The following is a 24820-nucleotide window of genomic DNA, read 5'->3' as shown; positions in this document are numbered from 1 at the left end:
AGCGAATAAGTTTGGGTATTGATCTCTTATAGTCTCCTCAGGTTCCTATGTGGCTTCTTCGAATCCATGTCTATGCCACAAAACTTTCACGAGTGCAATACTCTTATTCCTCAATCGTTTGAGTTCCCGAGCTAAAATCTAGATCGGCTATTCGCCATAAGTCATGTCCGGATAAATTTCAGCCTCGGTTGGGGCAACCACATACGAAGGGTCTGATCTATACCAATATAGCACAGATACATGACACACTTTGTGAATCTTTTCCAATTCTGGTGGCAAAGCCAAAAGATAGGGAACCAGTCTTACTCTTTCCATAACCTCATAAGGTCTTATGAAGTGATGACTCAACTTGCCTCTTCTACCAAATCTGATGACTTTCCTCTACAGGGATACTTTCAAAAACACTTGATCACCCACTTGAAATTTAATCTCTTTATGTTTTAAATCTGCATAGGATTTCTGTTTATCCGAAGTGGCCTTCAAGCAGTCACGAATCACTTTAACTTTCTATTCAGTCTCTTTGATTAAATTGACTCCGTGAATCCAACTCTCTCTGAGTTTCGTCCAATATAAGAGAGTTCGACCCTTTCACCCATATAAAGCCTCATAAGGTGCCATTTTCATACTTTTCTGATAACTGTTGTTGTAGGCGAATTCAATCAATGGTAAGTATCTTTCCCAAGTTCCCTGAAACTCGAGAATGCAACACCGTAACATGTCCTCTAAAATCTAAATCACTTTCTCTGACTGACCGTCGGCTTGCGGATAGAATGCCGTGCTAAAACTCAACTTTGTCCCCAATACCTCTTGTAACTTTTTCCAAAACCTTAAGGTAAATATCAGGTCTCTATCCAAAATAATCGACAAAGGCACTCCATGTAGCCTCACAATCTCAGAAACATACAAGTTAGCCAATATTTCAAGGGAGTAGTCAGTACACACTGGTATAAAATGTACTGACTTTGTTCATCTATCCACAATAACCCAAACAACATCCTTTTTCTTCCAGGTTACCAAAAAGCCCGTCACAAAATCCATGGTAATCTAATCCCACTTCCACTCTAGAACCGTTATAGGCAGAAGTAGACCTGAAGGTACTTGGTGTTCAGCCTTCACTTGTTGACACACAAGACACTTGGAAACAAACTCTGAAATATCTCTTTTCATCCCTGACCACCAATACATTTTCTTCAAGTTGTTATACATTTTTACACTGCCTGGGTGGACAGACAAACAACCATTATGTGCCTCTCACAGAATCTTCTAAATAAGCTCATTGCCCATGGGTACATAAACTCTATTTTTGAACATTAAACATCCATCAACACCAATACAAAACTTAGATTCATTTTCTGTCTCATACTGAGTCTTCTTAGCTTGCAACTCCTTATCATCTTTCTGAGCCTCACAAATCTCTTGTAGTAATGTCGGTTTAGCTCTCAACTCTGCTAGGATCGAACCATCATCTAATAAAGCCAGTTGGGCATCCATTGCTCTCAACACAAATAATGATTTTCTACTCAAGGCATCGGCGACCACATTCGCCTTGCCCGGGTGATAGTCAATTACCAACTCGTAATCCTTTATCAGCTCTAGCCACCTTCGTTGCCATAGATTCAACTCATTTTAAGTCATCAAATATTTGAGACTTTTTTGATCGGTAAATATTCGGTATTTCTCACCAAACAAATGGTGTCTCCAAATCTTCAATGCAAACACGATGGCAGCCAACTCTAGATCGTGTGTTGGGTAATTTTTCTCATGTGGCTTTAGCTGTCTTGAAGCATAGGCTATAAGTTTTCCTTTTTGCATAAGTACACACCCCAACCTATTTAAGGAGGCATCACTATATATCACAAATTCCTTACCCGACTCTGGTTGCACTAGCAGTGGGGCTTCAGTCAACAAAACCTTTGATTTCTCAAACTTTGTTGGCACTTTCTGACCACTCGAATTTGACATCCTTCTGTAGTAGCCTCATTATTGGTGTAGTGATCATAGAAAACCCTTGAACAAACCTTCTATAGTATCTGACCAAACCCAATAAGCTTCGGACTTCCGTCACATTCTTCGGCGATTTCCATTCAACAATAGCCAAAATTTTGCTTGGGTCAACTCTAATCCCATCACCCGGCACAATGTGTCCTAAAAATCCAACCTCCCTAAGCCAGAATTTGCTCTTACTGAACTTGGCGTACATTTTTTTGTCTCTCAGGGTCTCTAATATAGTCCTCAAATGCTTCGCATGTTCACTCTTATCATGCAAGTAAATTAGTACCACCGTGAACTTATCCAAATACGGCTGAAAAATGGGTTCATCAAATCCATAAACACCGCCGGGCATTAGTCAAACCAAAGGGCATGACGAGGAACTCATAATGCCCGTATCTTGTCCGAAACGCAGTCTTCGATACATCTTGCTCTTTCACTCTTAACTAGTAGTATCCTGACCTCAGGTCAATCTTGGAAAATACACTGGCTCCCTTTAACTGATCAAACAGGTCATCGATCCTTGGCAAAGGATACTTGTTCTTCACTGTTACCTTATTAACCTAACTATAGTCGATGCATAACCTCATCGACCTATCTTTCTTTTTCACAAAGAGCATTGGAGCACCCACGGGGAAAAGCTCGATCTCGCAAAGCCCTTGTTAGTTAACTCTTGTAGTTGAGCTTTCAACTCCTTTAACTCCGTAGGAGCCATCCTATACGGAGCAATTGAGATGGGTGTCGTGCCCGATATCAACTCGATTCCAAACTCTACTTTCCTCACTGGAGGTAATCATAGTAATTCCTCTGGAAATATGTCTGTAAACTAACAAACCACTGGTATCGATTCTATCTTCAACTCAGACACTTGAGTATTTAGCACAAAAGTGATCATTTCCTCAAATATTCCTCAACAGTCGAAGACGATACTATTACAGGCAAATTATCTGATTCATCTGGCCCAACCCGAAGAACATTTCCGTCTTCACATTTCAACTCAATAACTTTTCTCCCATAGTCCACTACAAAACTATGAAAAGTCAACCAATCTATCCCAAGGATTACATGAAATTCATTAAACGGCAATAACATCAAGTTAGCCTGAAAACAATGACCTCTAATTGTCAAAGGACAATTTCTACATACTTGGTCCACTAGCACATGTCTGCCTAAAGGGTTAGACACTTTTATTACAAACTCAGTGGACTCTACTATCATGTTCATATGAGGTATCAATTCTATACAAATATAAAAGTGGGTAGACCCCGGATCAATTAAAGCAACAACAGATATTCCATCAATAGAAAAAGTACTCATGATCACATCAGGAGATTCTGCCTCTTCACAGGCACGAATAGCGTAAGTCCTTGCAGGCGATCTGCCCTTGGACCTCACTGCAGTATCTCTGGGCGCACCCCTGCTAGTAGTCCCACTTCCAGAGCTCTTTTGTGGCCTACCCCTCGAAGGAGCACTACTTGCCTTCGCTTCTTGCTTTTTCTCTCTCTCTTCCATTTTAGGACAGTCTCGGATGAAATTTTCTAATGATCCACACTTAAAACAGCCCCTTTCATTCCCCTAACAATTGCTGAAGTGGCGCCTACCACATTGCGAATATTTTGGCCTATTCGGCCAAGCACTACCGACGCTCGCGACAGAAGTGGTCTGGGCTCTAGAAGTTGTGTTTTGTCGGTTCTTGTTTCTATTCGAAAACCCCACTGAAGCATTCGATCGAGTAGCAAATTCCTTCGGTCTTTTAAATGAAGACTAATGTGACTTCCCCATCTGTCTCTTCTTTGAATCTCGCCACTCAATAGCCGCTTTCCTCCTCTCTTTCACTAGCTCTTCTACCTTGCATGCTCTCTCAAAGAGCACTACAAATTCTCTTAGTTCTAGGATGCCAACAAATACTCAGATATCTTCATTAAGACCATCCTCGAACCTGTTACACATGGCGGCTTCTGAGGACACGCACTCCTACGCGTATTTGCTAAGTTTCACAAACTCTCGTTCATACTCCATCACTGTTCTACTACCTTGCTTTAACTCTAAAAATTCCTTCCTTTTTTGGTCTATAAATCTCTGGCTAATATACTTTTTTTGAAATTCTTCCTGGAAGAATTCCCAAATGATCCTCTCTCTCGGTACAATGGACACGAGAGTATTCCACCACTGATAAGTCGAATCTCGTAGGAGTGACACTGCATACTTTACGCACTCTTCAGGCATGCACGACAATTCATCAAACACCCTGACAGTATTCTTTAACCAAAACTTTGCTTTCTCCGGGTCGTCATCTAAGTTAGCCCGGAACTCCTCGGCCCCTTACTTCCTAATCTTGTCTACCGGAGGCTTCTCCCTCCTAATCAAGTTCGTACCTTGCGGATCTACCGGGGCATACTGAAGAATCAGAGAAGGTGAGGGAGGTGGAGTGCTCGGATTCACAGCGAATCTGAGTACCAAGTGTCCACCATTCGAAGATAGGTTTCTCTAGCCCCTTCGCCTTGGCCCATAGTCACGGGCTTGCTCTCAACTAGCGTAGTCCCCTCAACGGGAGCTGGGGCGTTACTCTCTACGTCATTCGCAGTGGCTCTATCAGGATCCATTTACTATATAGAAATACAATTTATAATCGTCAGAAGTCGTCACACTATCAATATACAGTTATGGCATGTATAGCTAGACTCGTTCTCTTGCTAGGTTAGTCTTAGAACCGACTAAACTATAGCTCTTATACCACTAAATGTAACACCCTATACCCGTAACCCATGCTAGAGCGAAATACGAGGCATTACTTAACTCGATCTTATGCACACAAACGTTTCCCAAGTCACCAGACTTGATCCAAATTAAAACTTTTCAATTTCAACATAAACTTTTTATTATGTGCCTACGAGCCCCAAATCGACCATTGAAAACTATTCGGGATCAACTCGGGTATTCAAACCCTCTATAAAAAATTTGACTTTGAAATAGGGCACACGCCCGTGTGGCCATTTCAACGTGGTCGTGTTGATGGCCTGTGTGGCTCACACGGCCTAGGTAATATAAGGACACACCCGTGTCCTCCACTTGTATGGAATTAATTCTAAAAGCACACCTAAAGGGGTTTTCACATGGCCTGGCACACACCCGTGTGCTTGGCCTGTGTCCTTCACACGGCCATGACACGCCCTTGTCTTAGCCCGTGTGCAAAAAAATGGACATTCTGTTTCTGACATTAGCATCCCCAAAATATCACACAGCCAATGCACACACCCGTGTGCTAGGCCGTGTCCATTACATAGCTGAGATACACGATCGTGTCTCTGCCAGTGTGTTTACTATCATGCATATTGACTTGAAAGTTTTATGTATAGGGGACACATGATCGGACCACACACCCATAAGGCAAACCTTGTGGACAATATAAGGCTATTTCCCAAGCCTATTTGCCACCCTTACTTACACAACCTACATAGTAGCAACCACAATCAAGATAAGACTATCCCGAGCAACAAAATCAGCCACTATAAACAACATTCCATTTGTGCATTTTACTTATCTATGAAAATAACATCTTTACATATAAATCAAAATGAATATTAGCCATTATTCAAGGCTTAATACGAAATGAAGGGTTCCCAACCCAAGCCAACACATTTGGCCAGTTTTCAATGACACAAAAATAGCAAAGTCTAAGCCCTATACAAGCCATATTTAAAAATATAAATCAAACTATACCAAAAGCTTCGATTGATAGTGCGATCGATATCTTTGACTTTCGTTGATCCTTGAGTTAGATAGGCGGCACTATAAGAAAATGGAAAAAGAGAGGGAGTAAGCATAAAGCTTAGTAAGTTGCACATAAATAAATATACAACATATCTTTATCATTCATCAACAAGTATCATAATACACAAGTGGCATAAGCAAAACTTACTCATCAATATTCATTACACCTCATATAGCATATATTGAGCTCACATTTCATACATACCATATGGGTACCTGTACCACTCACAACACGGTTATAATTTTCTAGTTAACTTTAAATCATTCTTTCACCATTGAAGTATATTGAACATTATCGGATATTCATTTAGCCTCAAATATGGGGTCAGACATCGACTTCATGTCCCCGACATAGTCTTACACAAGTTCCAGTATATCTATAACACCCCGTACTCGAGACCGTTGCCGGAGTCGAACACAAGGTGTAAACGGGTTTAATTTATTACTTAAACAGCTCATGCAATTCATTTTAAAATTTTCTAGACAAGCTGGGTAACTGCATCACAGTTGCTTTAAAAATCATATCTCGAGTTCTGAAACTCGAAATCCAATTCCGTAAATTTTTCCTGAAACTAGACTCATATATCTATCTACTCAAATTTTTCCAGAATTTTTGGTCGGTCCAATTAGTACAGTTTATTAGTTAAAGTCTCCCCTGTTTCAGGATTCGACTACTCTGACCTCTATGTATTACAAATCAGATATCTCCCTGTATAGAGATTCAATGACTATGCCGTTTGTCTCTAATAAAACTAGACTCAATAAAGAATCTGTACATATAAAGCATGACTTCTAATTATCTTTGTAAAATTTATGGTAAATTTCCAAAGTCAGAACAGGGGATCCAGAAATCGTTCTGGCCCTGTTTCACAAAATTTTAAATATCTCACACAATATAGCTCATATATCTGTTTTACTTCTTCTATATGAAAATAGACTCATCAAGATTCGATTCCATAATTTATTCATTATTTAATTCCATTTTTACTATTTTTAGTGATTTTTCAAATTCACACCACTACTGCTGTCTAAATCTATTTTATGGTTTCCATGGATTAGCTAGTAATTTGACATACATAACACCAAATATGATAAGCCATGGCATACGGCATAATAATCAAATAGACTTAGACTACTACTCCATCAAAACCGAATTATCAAGGCCAAATCTACTGAACCTTATAACTAAGCACCCATAAGGCTAAATTCAAACTTAGCATTTAAGCCATATTCGCATGGCTAAAAGTTTACATATTGGGGTTCAAACAAAACATAATAGCCTATACATGTCGAAATGTTCTCTTAGGCCAACTAAGAAGAGGGTACCAAAAAGTTGCAAGCCATTGTGATGACTTCGACGATGGTCCCAAGTACGCAAAATGGTCAGAGATATCTAAATAAGAAACAAACAAACACACCAAATGAGTATTCAACTTAGTATTCCATAAGCAAAATAATACAGGTTGTTTATAAGAAATTGAAATAAAAGCCTTGCAAGTTCAGCTAATTCAATCACACCAAACTAGGCTACAACTACCTAGTTTATTTATCCAACCTCAAACCCAAGTTTTCGATATCGAATCAATTATTAAACAACCAACCGTTTTAAAACTATTCTCAAGGTAAGAAATAATTATGAACTAGATGTATATACACACATACTTTTCAGTTAATCATTTTAGCACCTTAATTCTTTACTTATGCTCTTCAGATCATCAACCGCTTTTGCACACTTAGTGCTAAACAAATTTGCACACTTAGTGCCGTACTATCCCGCACACATAGTGCCTTGAAAGTTTATCTCATATGTTGACATTCAAATCAGCACACATAGTGCTATTCAACTCCGCACACATAGTGTCAATGTACACTTTCTATGATAAAACAATTTAATTAATTCATTTGGCATATACGGCCACAACAATAAACATATATAATTTCTCCAAGGAAATACTTAATAAAGAGATTCTTTCATGACATGTTAAAGTCATTTATGTATAATTTAAATTAACCTTATGATTGCTTATGAACTTACCTTGTGTTGGGTAAATAGTTCCAAGTCGGTTACTCGATGACCTTCGATTTTCCCTTGTTGGACTCCTCTCCTTTAGGATCTTGAGCTTAAACAAATAAATTAACTCATTTAACCGCTTTGCTACATATATTTGTATCCACATTTTAATGATTTTATAACATACGGAACAACATGGTAAAATTTTTATCTTTCTACCTTATGCTCTTAAGCTATTCGACATAGCCAATTAATATCACCTTACTATCAATAGTCTAATTAATATTTCAATTTCTCCAATGCCGAATGCAACATCACTACCCATCATATCATCTTCTCAATATATTTACATCCAGTCATATATATGAAATCATGAATCAAATTCAACATATTAGCCAATATTCTCCTTTAGCCGATTATCTAAGTCAAGATAAAATCATCAATATGCTTACCTATAGCCGAATGTGCAACATCAATCTATCACTATCACCTATATACTTAATTAAAGGCGAATATATGCAACATCAATCTATGTATTCATTCATGTGGTCGAATATACATATTCCAATATAATATCATTTCCATTTCATTTAACACTTAACATTTACCACATATCAATTAACCATTTTTTTTTTATAATTACAAAACTCTTCATCTATTCATGCTCTCATATTCGGTCATCCATACCTATACTAACCATATAACTAAATAATTCTAACTTTAAACACAAGTACAACATTTTAGCACCATGGCCGAACACTTCATGAAGTTGCTAAGACCCATCATTTTCTAATTCTCACACACACTCACATCCAATCCTTTTTATTAAACACTCAAACTCAATCATCTTCATGCCTCATCACAACAATATCAAAACACCAACCAAGAAAGACAACATCCATGGCCGAATATCATCTCCATCAAATAGCAAAAATTTAAACCATGGGCTAGGTAGAATTCAAACTAACAACTAAAAATATGCATGAATTTCAAGGAATAACATCAAACATACCTCAACCTAGTTACAAGCATGGACGAACTTCTTCAAACCTTTCTTTCTTTCTTTTACTTGGTTTTTCGGCTAAAGGATAGCAAAGATGAACACCCCTTTCTTTTCTTTTCTTTTTCTCTTGTTCATTTTATTATTTTTATTAATCTTTATGTTATGAATATTTTATTTTCTTACCAATTAAATATACTAATCTAATTTAAATTAGTGGAATGCATCACTACTTGGCCGGCCATTAAGTCAAAAATGGGCATTTTGACATGCAAACCCATGCTTCCTCTCTCTATTATTATTTACTCCTTATAATTCATCTATCATCTTTTCTAACTTCATCAACTAAGTCCTTTCGAATTAATTCACATTCCTAAAGCTAATATTAAGCATTTAATTTTTCATATATTCACTATCACACATAAATTTATGTAATTAAAACACAAAAATAAATTTTTGACTCGGTAATGTGGTCCTGAAACCACATTCTGACTAGGGTCTAATTAGGGTTGTCACAATATCTGTGCCGATACCAAGTCCCAGACATGGTCTTACATTGACAGATCTCGTAGCCGATGCATGTCCCAAACCTGTCTTACACTAGCTTACGTCTCGAGGCTGATTCATGTCCCAGACATTCTTACACTAGCACCCGTCTCAATGCCAATGCCATGTGCCAGACATAGTCTTACACTGGCTCTCATAATGTGGCTGATGCATGTCCCAGACATGTCTTACACTAGCTCACAATAACCCATATGTTATGGCATGAATCTCTAATCTATTTCCTAGGTTCAAACTGGAACTCTACTATCTCTATTACCATCATGCTTTCTCAATTCCACAATCAAACAATTCATGCTATATTAATCTCAAGTACAATTCAACACATATATTAACATTGTAGTTGTATTATTTACGTACAACTTAATCGGATTACAAAATATGGCAACTAGTCGATTTAGTCGATTTGCTTGGCTTTCCCTCGGTCTAGGTTCGAATTCGGTATTTCTTGATCTATAATAGAAAAATGCATTTATTTAGTCACTTTATCAATCTAGGCACTCTACAATTCATAATTGGGCAAGATGACCAATTTACCCCTAGACTTTTGCAGAATGACCATTTTACCCCTAAGTCCGAAAATCAATTTTTGTCGAATTGCTTCACATCTTAAGCCTAGCCAAACCCTTTTTACTCTTATAGCAACTCCAAATTCTCACTATTTCACATATTTAACATCTATTTTACAACTTGTGCAAAATGGTCCTTTTAGGTGTTTTCATGCTAACACCTTTTACAAAAATTGGTTATAAGACACCCAAGACTCATTTTCTTTCACAAAAACTCAGCAAAATTACAAATCCTTTCATGTAAAAACCCTAAACTCTTATTCATTTTGCAAAATAGTACCCTCATTTGAAAGCTATTGCTCCAAGGGTCTCAAAAGTACAAAAATATTCAAGAAAAGCCATAAAAATCACTTACTTGTAAAAGGAATGAGTTGCTGAAATTTTTGAGCTCAAACCCCTAACAACGACTAAAAAATCGATGGTAAAGAAGAAAGAGTGAAAGAAAAAAGATGATAGCTAGGCTTAGAGCATTATTATATCATACATTATGTCATCAACTCACCTAATGTTGACTTTTCAACATTTTTACCTCCCATGGCCGGCCAAGCTATCACAATAGGGTCTAATTTCCCTTTAAAGACCTTCAATTTTTATTCTCTAGCTATTTGACACTTTCAACTATCAATTTAGGAGTTTTGCATTTTATACGATTTAGTCCTTTCTCGCAATTAGACTCGTAAACGTCAAAATTAACTCACCAAAATTTTTATACACTTATATAAACATGCAATGACTCTAAAATAATAATCAAATAATTTATTCAACTCTGAATTTGTAGTTCCAAGACCACTATTCTAACTAGGCCCTAAATCGGGCTGTTACACTAAAATTCTAGTAAGGGAGGCTGCATGGTTACCAGGAGCTGTGGATTACAGAATTCAAAATGGTGAGAGTTGTTCTGAAACTTTTATTGTGGCAGATCTAGTTGACAATGTCATAAGGAAATGGAAAGTGGAGTTCATAATGTATACCTTCTATGAAAGTGATGCTAAAAGAATTCTGAGCATCTCTTTGTCAAGGTTCTCGCATGAAGACTACTAAGTGTAGAGAGAGGAGGCATCGAGGGAATTCTTAGTTCGCGGTGCCTATAAGTCTCTTTTACAATAGTTTATTGAGCTTACTCATTTATACAACCAAACTGAGCATACAAATTTTTACAAGAAATTATGGGGCTTGAATCTATCCTAAAAACTGAATATTACAATTTGGTGTTTCTAAAAAAAAATAATTTCCTACGCTATTTAATCTACAGTATAAAAGATCAAGAAATACAATAATATGCCCGAGATGCATAGGAAAGGTTGAATCCAGAGTACATGTTCTGCGTGATTGTCTTGTGACAAAGGAGATGTGGCATCAATTGAATTGGAATTGGCCAAATTCAGTATTATACATGGAGCTTATGTACTGGGTTACCAGGTTTTTTTTAGAAAAATTCTACCATTCAATGTTGTCTTTTTGTCTGTGCTTTATGGGTAATATGGACTGAAAGAAACAAATTGGTGCATGAGGGGCAAAGGAAAACAAGTTTAGCCATAACGAATTTTATTAGGAATTATGTTCAGAAACTAGATGGTTGAATAATTCCATACATGTTCAAAGAATGGAGTTGAAAAAGTGGCAGCCAACAGAGAACCCATTTGTGAAAATAAACTTTGATGCAGCATACAGAAAACATGAAAGCAAATCTTGCTCAGTGATTGCAATTAGAGATTCTATGGGGCGGGAATTGAGTTTTAGGGTTGAGTTAAATGATAATGTACCCTTGGTGTTCGCAGTCGAGGCTATTGCATGCCTTCAACTGGGCCTGGATCTGGGGTTTACGACAGTCGAAATTGAAGGAGATGCCCTATCTATTGTAAAAAAAATACACAAAGGAGGGGTGATAAATAAAAAATTTGTGCTTATATTAGAGATGGGCAAGGGCTGGGTAAAAGATTTCAAACCTGTCAATTTAAACATGGGCACAAATTAACGAATTGGGTTGCTCATTTGCTGGCTGCAAAAGGTCTAAAGAAAGGGGATCGATGCTTGATGAGAAATGGGTTTCCTGAGTATGTTAGAGAATAAGTGGAAATGGATCATAGGGGGATAATGTTTTTGGTCTGGGTTTTTTCTTAGTTTGGCAAGTTGGGGGACAAGAAGCATATAGAGAAGAGAGATGAAATGGAAGTCGGATGGTTTCTAGTAATTGGAAAAAAAAAAAAAAAGATAAATTATTGAGGGGTTACTATCTAGTTGTTGGATCACAGGAGTTGTGTCGCATTAATTGCTTCAAGAGTAAGCTCCTTTCTTTGTTGGATTATTGGGCTGATTGGGTTAGCCCAACTTTATTGTTTTGCCCGTTTGTTGCTTAAGCTTTATTTTTTGATTAATTGAATAAAATTCCAAATGATATTTTAAAAAAAATAAAAATAAAAAAGTTACCAACACTTAACACATATTTGAGGGGTACATATATATATATATATAATATGGGCTTATATCCAAGTTATAAAAAGAAGAACATGGTGGGGATTAAACCAGGTAATAGAAATCTAAGGAATGTTGTTGGATGGAGAAAGTTTGCTGCACTCTTTTTGGCACGAGGTCGAAGAAGACTTCCACCGCCATAGCTTCCGCCTCCTTTCCCTCCTTTCTTCTTCTGCTCAATAATTACTTTCTTTTCTCTTTGAACCATCTTCAAATGAAGTGCTTCATGCCAACCCTTGATTGTTTTTTCATGTCTATCCAAAAAATCTGCATGGAAAAAAAATTAAATGGGTTTATTAAATTTCGTGATCTATTTTCTCCATTTACAAAATTTAAAATTCTTTTTTCAATAAGAAAAAAAAAAAGAAAACTTACCTTTGAGTTGTTTTTCCTTCATCGATTGCTTGAGATCATTGACAGTAGCCTGTGATGGTGAGATGAAAGCTGTTTCACTTAAGAAACATACAATTATGAAAATGATCCATTGAGAAACCCTTCTCTTCATTTTCTTTCCACTAGCAAATTTTTCCCCTTGGGCTACTTTTTTTGGCCCTTTTAATTGTTTCTTTAATTAGCTTTGATGCCCGGTATTTATAATAAATCATTAAGGAATAAAGCACACGTTATTTTATTTTCAAAAGATATGCTTACAATGTTTGATTAAATCATGGGATAAAGCTACTTTTAAATGCTCATGCATGTGATAGGGTACTGCTCAAAAGGAATCCCAAGGCAACTACGGGACAAATGAAAAGCCATTGTCGGGGAAATTTTTAATTTATATAACTGGTATCTTTATTTTGAATACTTGATAATAATTAAATCATGTTATTTTTAATTAAGAATTCTAATTCAATGATTTATATAATTATTATTTTCCTTCAAAATTTACTTATTATTATGTTTATATTATGAATGAAAAATTGTTTTTGAAAATAATATGATTGTATAAATATTATTTGGTATTAATAGAGGTGGAGAAGGAGAGGGATAGTGTTGAAAGAAACTAATTCGTTTATTTTAAAATTAATAGTCAGATAGGTAAATGAAATTCAGAATGAATGCTTAATATATTAAAATTTTGAGTGGAGAGAAATCTCTTTACTAACCGACATCGGAACTATTATATGTCCAATGTCCAATATTGAAATAATTTTAAAGGTTTTCCTTGACTTTGTTCGTTTTAACAAACAATTCGAAATGCCTCGACTCTTTTAGAATAGATTCGAGTCAAATAGCAATGATTCGAAATATTTCTTCTTATACTATTTTGAAAACCCAAAGACTCAATTGTATGAATATGTAAAATATAAAATTTCTAATCCTAGCTGAAAAGGAGGAAATAGATACTCAATTTAAAGTGAGTAAACAAAATTTTATACTCGATCTCTTAAATACATATAGAATTATGTGAAAGTTGTATTCAATAAAAATATTTATAGGAAAAATAAGAGCTTGTCTAACCAAATTCAAATTGACAAAGATATAATAAATATATTAATCTTGAATTTTAATTTGAGATATTAATAGTGTGAATAGAATTATTTCAAATTTTAAATATAAAAATTAAATGTCAAACTTTAGTTAATAATTTTTACTTTATTTAAAGTGTATATTTAAACGAGGTACATAGAGAAGGGGGTGGTTGATCAGCCATGTCCGACAAGGTTAAAGAATATATCTTACCAACTTCGAGGAATGCCTTTGCCAGCCTGGAAAGTAAAAAAGAATATACAAATGAAACCTTATTTTGCATTCCCAAGAACCTAAAAAAATGAGAAAAACTCTCATGGGAATTGTTTGTTCACCCCTTCCTAAGGTGACTGGTAATTTTGAGATTAAGGTAATTACTATAGTATCATATTTTTAAGTTTATCGATATTCTTTTAAATATTTTTTATATATGTAAATAAATATAATAAGCTTAATATCATTTCATCCTTATATTAATTTTGATTATTGTATCTCATTTACTTTCATTCCATCAAAATTGTTTCCATTAAAAAAAATTTGATTTGATGGTTTAAGCCGATCGAACTCAAATGCCCGAATGCATTTTTTATTTTTCTCTTAATATTAAAAGATTTCCCTTGTTTTTTTCTTTATTCGTTTCTCTTTCTTCTTTCCTAGTAGAAGTTCAGCTTTTCCAGCCGAAACTGTAGGTGCACGAACACTATCGCTAGCACTCACCATCGTCGTCGTTCCTCCGACCAACCACGGTGAATATCAGAGACCCAAGGGTTCCAATCCATTATGCACAACCAAATGGTTTGTATGGCTCTTCATGATTTCATGAAATCGTGTAAACTCGTCTTTAAGAAAATTGTTCTTCTAATTAGAGGTCTGCATAGGCCGGGTTGAGCTGGGTCCAGACAAAATTTCAAGCCTATTTTCTAGGCTCGAGTTTAGTTTGGCCCAAATATGGGCCTAAAATTTATCTAAGCCCGAGCCCGACCGGCCAGGCCCATATTAAATTATTTTAGCTTATTTCATTAAATAAAAATTTTAAAATATAATAAATCAAATATATTTAAAAATATTAAAACAAATATTAAAACAAGAAATAAATAAAAATGAGACTAAAACAATTCTTAAAACAATACACAAATTGAAAATATAATAAAAAGTTGTTATATTAAAATTGAAAATAAAATGTAAATATGATTAAAAATAAAAAAGTATATATTTTTAGTATATAATTCAGGTCGGGCTCCGGCCAAAAAAGTTTTACTCGAGGCCCGACCTATTTTTTAAACTGGCCTCGTTTTTTGCCCAAACCTATATTTCGAGCCTATATTTTTACTCGAACCCTCCCATTTTTAGGGCGAGCCTTCGGGCTGGGCTAGGTAGCCCGGCCTATGCACACCTCTAGTTGTAACTAATGCTTCTCAAAATCACTGGCTGGTATGTAACTAATGAGAGCCATACAAATGAAATTGCATAACAGTTATTTCATATATTCTTTTGATTTTTTTTCCAAAGTTCTAATTTTACCCAAAATTATTCAAAACAAAAATCCAAAGTTTTGGCTTTACCCAAAGTCATTCAAAGCAAAAATTTAACCCAAAATTTCCTCTTTTGTCAAAACCTTTCCCGTTTCTTGTTCTCATGTTCTCAATCTTCTGCTCTTTTAACATTATAACATTATGGAAACCAAAACTTTAATATTGTACAAATAATGAATTTTAGAATATTTACAATAATTTGATTTTTATTAGTTAATATTTGGCAATCAATTGGAGTTAGTCATTAGTCTTGACAAAGAAGAACACTTGATAAATTAATTTCATTCTCTTAACTTTTTTTCTTAATTACACAAACCTTAAAGTGATAAAGGCTATAATTTTTATGAGTATCTTTTTGTGTGTGTAACCCTAATATGTAAGGAGATCAATTTATAGTGATCAACTTTTAATTTGGTACGTCCATAAAGTAACTGAATGAATGTATAAGATTTAATTTCTATTAAAGTAAAACTTTTATTCCCTTTAAATTGGGCACCAGACTTAATTGGATTCACATAATTAGGCTAAAAATCTTACATTCTCCCACTCGACCTAATGCGACAAAACATAAACTTTAATAGAATAAACATTAAGCGCACATAAATATAATATTCATGATTTATACCACATTATAATGAATTGCAAATGTGAGTTATTATGGTTGTATATAGTTTATGTAACACCTCTCGCCTGTCTTGACGTAAGTATGAATGAGAAATGCTATTGGAGCACTTTTGAGGCTAAAATAATTTATTTATTTAAGAAATTAAACTTTAAAACCATTTAATATTGACTTGTGGGTGTTCAAAGGTGTCCAAGTACTATAGAGTTTTTCTCTCTGCTTGGCTTGTTCAATATCCCTGGGGCTATGTATCAAAACCACAACCTCTGGAGCCAAAATTTAACTTGAAATGCCATTGTTTCAACATAAAACATTCCAATATCAAAACTCAACTTTGGAAGCTCAAAACCCAAGTTTAAATCACCAAAATCAACTATCGAAAAACCTTCACATTCAATAAACATGATTTACACTAAAAAAATGGCCTTAAACATTCCTAGTTCGCTCATTTAATAAAACATGCTTGATTTTTATCATAATTCATCAAAACATCCTTAAATCAATGGCTAGCATATTAAAACATTTATAATGTCAATCAAATTGAGTTTTATGCTCAACCAAATTAAAGCTCAAATTAAGGGAGAACTACAAGCGTGCATGCTCATGAAAAGCAATCGTAATCACCTATGATTCAACCTATCAAGCAACATCACAAAATAAAATTTAAATACATCCATCCCAATTACAAGACCAAGAGTAATATGAAACTAATATATATATATATATATATATATATATATATATATATGCATGAATTAAGGACCCTCTAGTGTTATAGGGTTAGAACTTTTGTCTCACAATCTATGCAAAAACAACTCAAAACAATAGAGCAACTAAAGAACAAAAAATGGCACAAGAGAGCAAAAACACGCCAATTGTTTGAGTAAATTCTCTCAAATTATCTCTATTACTTTGAAGGATTATAATTGAGTATCCTGGAATGATTACAAACGAGGGGGAAGGCCTTTATTTATAATTGAGCTCCTCCTAAGCCAACGATACAGATCGAGTTACATCGACGATCAATATTAAAATCTATCTACAATTGAGATTCTTAGGAGATTGATTCAATCTTTTAAGATTACAAAATCAAATTTTATCAGATATCACATCTTTTAAGATAAGTTTCCCTATTTGCCATGGTAACCTAAATTTCCTAAAATGATTCCTTTGGCCTTCTAGGCTTCAAGTAGATGGGTTTCTTCACATGTTCCACAAATCGGGTCGATTCAAGTGGATTGAATGAGCCTCATTTATTTACCTTCATGAGATGTTTTTTGTGCAATCGTCATGGGCTTTGATTCGTGGCTTGTGACATTCTACCCTACCCATTCTTGCAATGCCCTCATTGCATCCTCAAAATGACACTGGAATGATTCGCTTCAAAACTTTCTCGTAGCATCAATAGATACCTGAATAGCCTCTATGTCAGGTAGTCCCATCCTTCAGAACACTTGCCTCGGTTACTATTGTCAAATGTAACATCCCAAAATAGGGCCTAGTCAGAATAGTGGTTTCGGGACCACAAATCTGACATCAAAATATTTATTTTATGATTATTATAAGTCCTAGAATATGAGAATATGCATGTGTTAAAGTTTCATGAAGAAATTCTTTGAGTAAGGGATCCAATTGGAATTAGGGACTAAATTGAATAAATTGAAAAATTTGGATTCTAGAAGCAATTTGTATGAAATTTCTTTAGATTATAAATTAGAAGGTCTTGGAGAGCAATTTTTCTAATTTTTAAGTTTTTGGACAAAAATGGGCTTGCATGGATGAAATTTTAAAGAAAGGGCTTAAGGGCATTTTGATCATTTGGCATTTTAATGAAATAAAATGGGAAAAATGGAAAAAAAATCAGCCATTTTCTCATTTATACCATCTGGAACTCTCAAGCCCTCCATAGCTAGAGTTTTCAAGTTTTTCAAGCTCAATAGTAAGTGTTCCCAAACCCCGTTTTTAATGTTCTTTGTATTTTTGAAATTCCGATAACTTGCTCTCTCCATTTCTACCCGTATTTCATGCTAGGGTTCATGTTTAAAAATTTTCCCATGCATGAGTTACTTGTATTTTGATGGATTATGGAGGAATATGAAAGTTGGATGAGTGTTAAACATATTTTTTTTAGGTGGTTTTCATGAAAAACCCCTAAAAGGACCTTTTTGGATTCTAGAAGCAATTTGTATGAAATTTCTTTAGATTATGAATTAGAAGGTCTTGGAGAGCAATTTTTCTAATTTTTAAGTTTTTGGACAAAAATGGGCTTGCATGGATGAAATTTTAAAGAAAGGGCTTAAGGGTATTTTGATCATTTGGCATTTTAATGAAATAAAATGGGAAAAATGGAACAAAAATCAGCCATTTTCTCATTTATACCAGCTGGAACTCTCAAGCCCTCCATAGCTAGAGTTTTCAAGCTTTTCAAGCTCAATAGTAAGTGTTCCCAAACCCCGTTTTTAATGTTCTTTGTATTTTTGAAATTCCGATAACTTGCTCTCTCCATTTCTACCCGTATTTCATGCTAGGGTTCATGTTTAAAAATTTACCCATGCATGAGTTACTTGTATTTTGATGGATTATGGAGGAATATGAAAGTTGGATGAGTGTTAAACATCTTTTTTCTAGGTGGTTTTCATGAAAAACCCCTAAAAGGACCTTTTTGCAAAAGGTGTAAAATATGTGGTGGAAATGGGAAATAATGGAAAATCTAGGCTTCCATAAGAGGGAAAAACATTTTACTAGGCTTGGGTAAGATAGAAATTGCATGTGTTTCATTATACGAGCCTAAAGATTAAATCATAAAAATATAAAGGTTAGGGGCAAAATGGTCATTTAGACTGGGGGTGAAATTTAGACTTGAAATGTATAATGTGAAGTGTTAATGATTTAATTTTGTTGTAATAGACCCCGAGGAACAAACTCTGGAGGTCGGTCGAGGAAAATGAAAGGTTTCGAAATAACCGAAACACAGCACCGAAACGAATACCAGGTAAGTTCGGATAACTTAAAGTAAACTCCTAATATGCCTAATTATATGATTTGTGAATGAATGATGATTGCATTTATTGATAGCATAAGATTTCATGAAATGCATTCCTAATAATGATGTGTTGAAAAATTGTCTCGGTTGAGGTTAAAAAGGGAATTCGATGGATAAACTATGTTTTACATGTGTAATGAGATCCTGCATGTGTTGTAGAAAGGATTTAGCCTAGATGGGTAATCCGCTGATCTCAATTATGAAAAGGATCTAGCTTGGATGGGTGTTCCTTGGATGATTGAGCCTCTCGAAAAATACATGTACATTATGGATTTAGCCCGGACAGGTAATCCAATCAAGGTCTGAATTTAGCCTAGACCGGTAATTAAGATCCGAAGTCATTAAAGGTGTTTGTCACAATAAGGGACTTAGCCTAGACTGGTAATCCCGACATCACCTTATGAATTTACGATGTGGAGGATTTAGCTTGGACTGGTAATCCTGCCATAAGATGTGAGGTTCGCAGGAGTGTACACCTGAAATGATCATCCTTATGAATTGACGGTTAATGGATATTCCATCGAGATTTCCTAGACACTCAACGAGATTAACATGAAATACATGTACAAAATGAAATGTTGAATGATGAGCTCATCTAAGATAAATTACATGGTGTTTTGTTATGTGACTAACTCATTGGTTGAGTTCATGTGATAGGGAACCATTTCATACTTGTTGATTTCCTTATCTATTATAGATGTATGCTAATTACTTGGTAAGTTTACTTTCCGGTTATTCGAGCTTACTAAGCATGAAAATGCTTACCCCTCTCTTTTCCCTGTCTTTCAGAGCTCGAGGACTCGTAAAGGTTGGAAGACAGTTGGAGAGTCAACACATTATCAACTAGTCCAGCTTTGGTACATAGATACTTTATTTTGTTCAATGGCATTTATAGGTATTTTTGGGTTATTTTGTCATATATGTCTTTTGGCTAGCAATGTAAAGGCTTGAATGTTATGTCTATTCATTTTGTGTATGGCCTTGATATATGGCCTGTATTGGTGTAGGTTGCTATCCTACTAATCATGCAATTTTTACTTGTTGAAATGATTACATGGTGTATTATGAATGAATACGATAAATGTGGCCAATTCATTTGAAATTGGGAGGATCACAATTGGCATTAAGTTAAAAGACGACCCAAACCTGATATTGTGATTAATGAGACTATAATTTTTAATACAAAAAGGGTAACCTAGCATGTGCAAAACCAATGATATGATGTTTACATGCAATTGACAATTATGATAGAACTTGAGTGCAATTAGGGCGTGTTGTATATCAGTAGAAACTATAGATGAAAGCAGGCAATTGAGGGTGGCCAAAGCCTTGAAAAGTAGCCTAATAAGGTCCACACGGGTAGACACACGGGCGTGTGTCCAGGCCGTGTGTGACACACAGATCGCCCTTGGGCGTTTATGACCGTGTGTCCCCTGCACCTAAAATTTTAAGTCAGTGTCGAACACGGGCTAGACACATAGGCGTGTGTCTTGGTCGTGTGAATCTAACAGAATGCTCAAGTTTTGGACACGGGGTGACCACATGGGCGTGTCCCAATGCACATAGGCGTGTGTATGATCTCAACACGGGCGTGTGAGATATTAAACTATAAGTTTTCCTCAGATCTTTATTTTGGTCCCGAACCATTCTCAATGTTTGTTTAGGGCCTTATAGGCCCAAAATTGGGACACTACAATGTTATTGGATTTGTTTTAAGTTGAAACGGAATTTTATAACCCGTATTTTCCATTTATGCTCGCATATATGTCTAGTAACGCCTCGTACTTGTCCCCGGTCTTGGGTACGGGTAAGGGGTGTTACACTCCTAACTTGAATAGTTTCTCCCCTCTTTTGTACACCTCGTCTGCAAGAGTTTTCCATTCTTACTTACCCATATTGTGACTTGCCTCGATCGAGATCCCCTTAATCCACACAAATAGGCTTAGACATGGCCACATTAAATGTCGGGTTAACCTTGAGTGTTCCCACTGACTTTGGTTTGTAAGCCCTACAACTTATCAGTTTTAGAACTCTAAAAGGGTCTCTATGTCTTTGCCAAGCCAATGGTAAGTCCTAATGTAAAAAATTAGATAAGTGTTTGAGATGTACCTCACTCATTGCATTTACTCGCTCATTGCATTTACTCACTCCAACTACCTAGTTTGCATCACCACTTTTCTCCCAAAGCCTGATACACAACCTACCTTTCTCATAGGTGGTAGCCTCATTGATAACTCAACAGGTTTCATATCGGTTTGCCACACCTCTAACCTTTTCAAGGGGGTCTTCATAGCACTTCAATCTACCGAGTCAGTGTCTTTCCCACAATGAACATCCTCGGCTAGTTGGATTGTTGATAGTACCTTAGTTCTTCCCCTCATGTCCCGACTCACCGGAACTTGTTATCGAGTATCCAAGATACACATTCAATCCTTAAAATGAACCAACAAAGCATAAATCTTGTCAAGGCAATTCAAGCTAAGAATATAGTTGTATTTATCTAAGTGAATTACCTCAAAGTCTTCATTTCCTTTCCACTGATCGATCTATAGCTCATATCCTTGTGTTACTTCCATAGTTGGGACCTATTCAAAATTTACAATATTGATATTTTTATTTGATTTGCTAACCGAGAGGCCAACCTTTCCCATGGTTTTCTCCAATATGAATAGGACTTATGCCCCCATAATGAGAGCACTCTTTCTTTGATTTGCGATGTTGATTTCCACCTACATAAACCATTTTTGCTTGTGACCCCTCTTCGCTTTCATAGAATTGAGTATCATTGACCCAAGCTTTAAAGCCTTACTCTTTTTGGGCTTTTCTTCCTCTCCTTTACTGGTCCTAGGCATCTTGGATCGCATTGGACAGTCCCGCATCCTATGTGAACCAATACATAAGAAGCACTTCACTTGTTTATTTTCACTTTCTCTAGTCGTTTTGGCTTTAACAGAACGCAATCAAGCCTTATTGATGCTATATCTGGTTCATCATCCCCTTCGATGTTAGAAAATGTAGAGTTCTTCGGACAATCCTTCACTATATGCGAACCTCACAAAGGAAGCATTTCACTAGCCCCTTCAGTTTATTGTTATGTTTCCACTTCCCATTATGTGGCCTCTCATTATCACCATTTTTATAGTTACCACTGTTTCTATTTTAATCCCATTCTCCCTTATGGTCTCCCCTATCCATTTCCCGTCTCTTTGGGCTTGGAAGACTTGAACTAATTTTTCTTCAGACCAAGTGTAACAGCCCGATTTTAGGCCAAGTCGAAACAGTGGTTTCGGGACCACTGATCTGAGGGTAGAGAAATTATTTTTAGTATTATTTTATGTGTTGTGGCATGATTATACGAGAGTATAAAAATTTTGGTGAATTAATTTTAGCGATTTCATGCTTAATTGTGAAAAAGGACTAAATCGCATAAAGTGCAAAAGTCTTAATTTGATAGCTAAAGGTGTTAAATTGCTATGTATCATAAATTGGGGGTCTTCAATGGGTAAATAGACCCTAGAATAGTTCTTGGCCGGCCATGAGACAAGGAAGTCAAAATTAGGTGAGGTTTTGGTAACTTATTTTGACTAGTTATAATATTTAAAAAAAAAACAAAAGGCTTCATCTTTTATTTCTTCTCTTCCATCGAAAATAGCAGCCATTAGAGGGGTTTTTGAAGCTTGAAATTTCAGCCACTTTGTCTCTCTACAAGTAAGTGATCTTGATGGTTTTTCTTGATGATTTTTGTACTTTTAGATATATTGTAGCATGAGCTTTCAAATAAGTGGACTATTTTGCAAAATGGTTAAAAGTCTAGGGTTTTACCATGAGAGTGTTCATGTTGTTTTCTGAAATTTTATGGAAGAAAATGAATCATGGTTGTGAAGTAAACAACTTTTGTGAAGTAGTTTTCATGGAAACTCTAAATAAGGACCATTTTGCATAAGTTGTAAAATAGTTGATAAATGTATGAAATAATGAGAATTGTGGGCTGCTCCTAGTATGAAAAGTATCCGGCTAGGCTTGATTAATGAGAAAATATGATAAAAATCAATTTCAAACCTAGGGGTAAAACGATCATTTTGTGAAAGTCTAGGGACAAAATGGTCAATTTTCCCAATTATGAATTTTCAAGTGTCTAGATTAATATGCTGATGAAATGAATAAATTTCTATCATTTTAGATCAAGAATTACAAAATCCGGGCCTAGACCGGGGAAAAGAAAAGCAAGTGGACTAAGCCGAACTAGTCGTCTACATTTTGTATACCAAGGTAAGTTGTATGTAAGTAATACAACTACATTGTTATTATATGTATTTGAATTTATATAGTATAAATTGCTTGTTTGTGGAAATGATTATGTATGATGAATATTGAGATAGTAGAACTCCTGTTTGAACCTTAGGAAATAAATCGGATATTCGTGCCATGACATTCGGGTTATTTGTGTGCTAGTGTAAGACCAAGTCTGGGACATGGCATCGGCATTGAGATGATAGCTAGTGTAAGACATGTCTGGGACATGTATTGGCCTCGTGATGTAAGCCAGTGTAAGACATGTCTGGGACATGCATCGGCTACGAGATGTGTCAGTGTAAGACCATGTCTAGGACATGGCATTGACACGTATAGAGGTGTCAGTGTAAGACCATGTCTGGGACATGGCATTGGCACGTATAGAGGTGTCAATGTAAGACCATGTCTGGGACATGGAATTGGCACGTATAGAGGTGTTAGTGTAAGACCATGTCTGGGACATGGCATCGGCACAAATATGTGAGAGCTAGTGTAACACCATGCCTGGGGCATGGCGTCGGCCTCGATTTCGATAGTTAGTGTAAGACCATGTCTGGGACATGGCATCGACTTGATGGATGAGCCAGTGTAAGACCATGTCTAGGACATTATATCGGTATCATACCCTATGTGTAACACCCCAAACCCGGCCTAAACGTTATGACCGGATCCGGTGCGCCACATCGATGCGTTCAAAACGTTCCGTTTTACTTAGTTTGGAAAACTTAGTTGGGGTTGTAAAGATACTTTTAAAGCGAGTTAAGGTGAATAGAAGTCATGCACCGGTAGGAAACCGGGAAGAAGAGGAGGTGAGTCCGTCGACCGCTTAAGTACCAAGCTCCTTCGGATCCAATCCTGACATGCACACCACCATTGCCACACCTTAACAACTCAGATAATTTTGAGAAAACCGTCTGGTTATTTCTATCTTAAGAAAATGATTAAGTTTGAAAACGTTTGATTAGCGGAAGTCTTACTTGTAATCGTGTTATTTTGAAATCCCTTAATGTTTTTGAAAACGCGTCCTAAAGCTAACCCATTTTCCTTAGTCATCATAGTTTTCTTCATCATAGTAAAATAAAATAATAAAAGTAATTAAAACCATAAAAATAATTAAAAGGCCTTATTACACTTAAAACCCAAAACCATAGATGAAATTAAAAGGACGTCCAGTTCATCAGAAAGAAACCAGGTTCGTAGAAACATGTGGCCAGTCCAAATCCCTCACAACTCCAAGCCCACTATGGTTGAGGATTACCTACAAGGATGAAAATAAGGGGTGAGTTTTGGAAAACTCAGTGTGTAATTCAACCCAACCATATCCAACCACATACACCCCCATACCATCCTTTCACCATGTGGGGAGACTACTCGACCCACCCAACCGCTACACGCCACAGAAATATGCAGCATGGCTGCCAGATACGGAAAATGTGACAGAGTCACCAGATACAAATATTTTGTGGCAGTGCCACCAGAAT

General features: G+C 35.9%; 1 protein-coding gene and 1 long non-coding RNA gene across 2 annotated transcripts; both read right to left on the bottom strand.

Annotated features, from left to right (window-relative positions):
- Positions 1 to 5496: 5496 nt before the first annotated feature.
- Positions 5497 to 11819, bottom strand: LOC128293891 (uncharacterized). The gene is made up of 4 exons (XR_008284012.1): positions 11668 to 11819; positions 7796 to 7880; positions 5909 to 7153; positions 5497 to 5778 (listed from the first exon to the last, which is right to left on the bottom strand). It is a non-coding gene; the product is annotated as an uncharacterized LOC128293891 (long non-coding RNA).
- Positions 11820 to 12301: 482 nt separating this feature from the next.
- On the bottom strand, positions 12302 to 12968 carry LOC108485588 (uncharacterized). The gene is made up of 2 exons (XM_017789446.2): positions 12752 to 12968; positions 12302 to 12643 (listed from the first exon to the last, which is right to left on the bottom strand). Exons 1-2 carry the CDS (start codon positions 12879 to 12881, stop codon positions 12396 to 12398), a joined length of 378 nt encoding a protein of 125 aa, XP_017644935.1. The 5' UTR covers positions 12882 to 12968; the 3' UTR covers positions 12302 to 12395.
- Positions 12969 to 24820: the final 11852 nt, after the last annotated feature.

This window comes from Gossypium arboreum, chromosome 6 (genome assembly GCF_025698485.1).
Source record: "Gossypium arboreum isolate Shixiya-1 chromosome 6, ASM2569848v2, whole genome shotgun sequence".
Classification (NCBI taxonomy): domain Eukaryota; kingdom Viridiplantae; phylum Streptophyta; class Magnoliopsida; order Malvales; family Malvaceae; genus Gossypium; species Gossypium arboreum.
This window is presented reverse-complemented; position numbering and strand designations above follow the sequence as displayed.

Excerpts from the sequence above, each read along its gene's own strand:
- LOC108485588 (XM_017789446.2), bottom strand. The coding sequence starts at position 12,881 with ATGAAGAGAAGGGTTTCTCAATGGATCATTTTCATAATTGTATGTTTC. Across the intron at positions 12,644-12,751 it reads GAAGGAAAAACAACTCAAAG|ATTTTTTGGATAGACATGAA; the intron begins GTAAGTTTTCTT and ends TTTTCCATGCAG.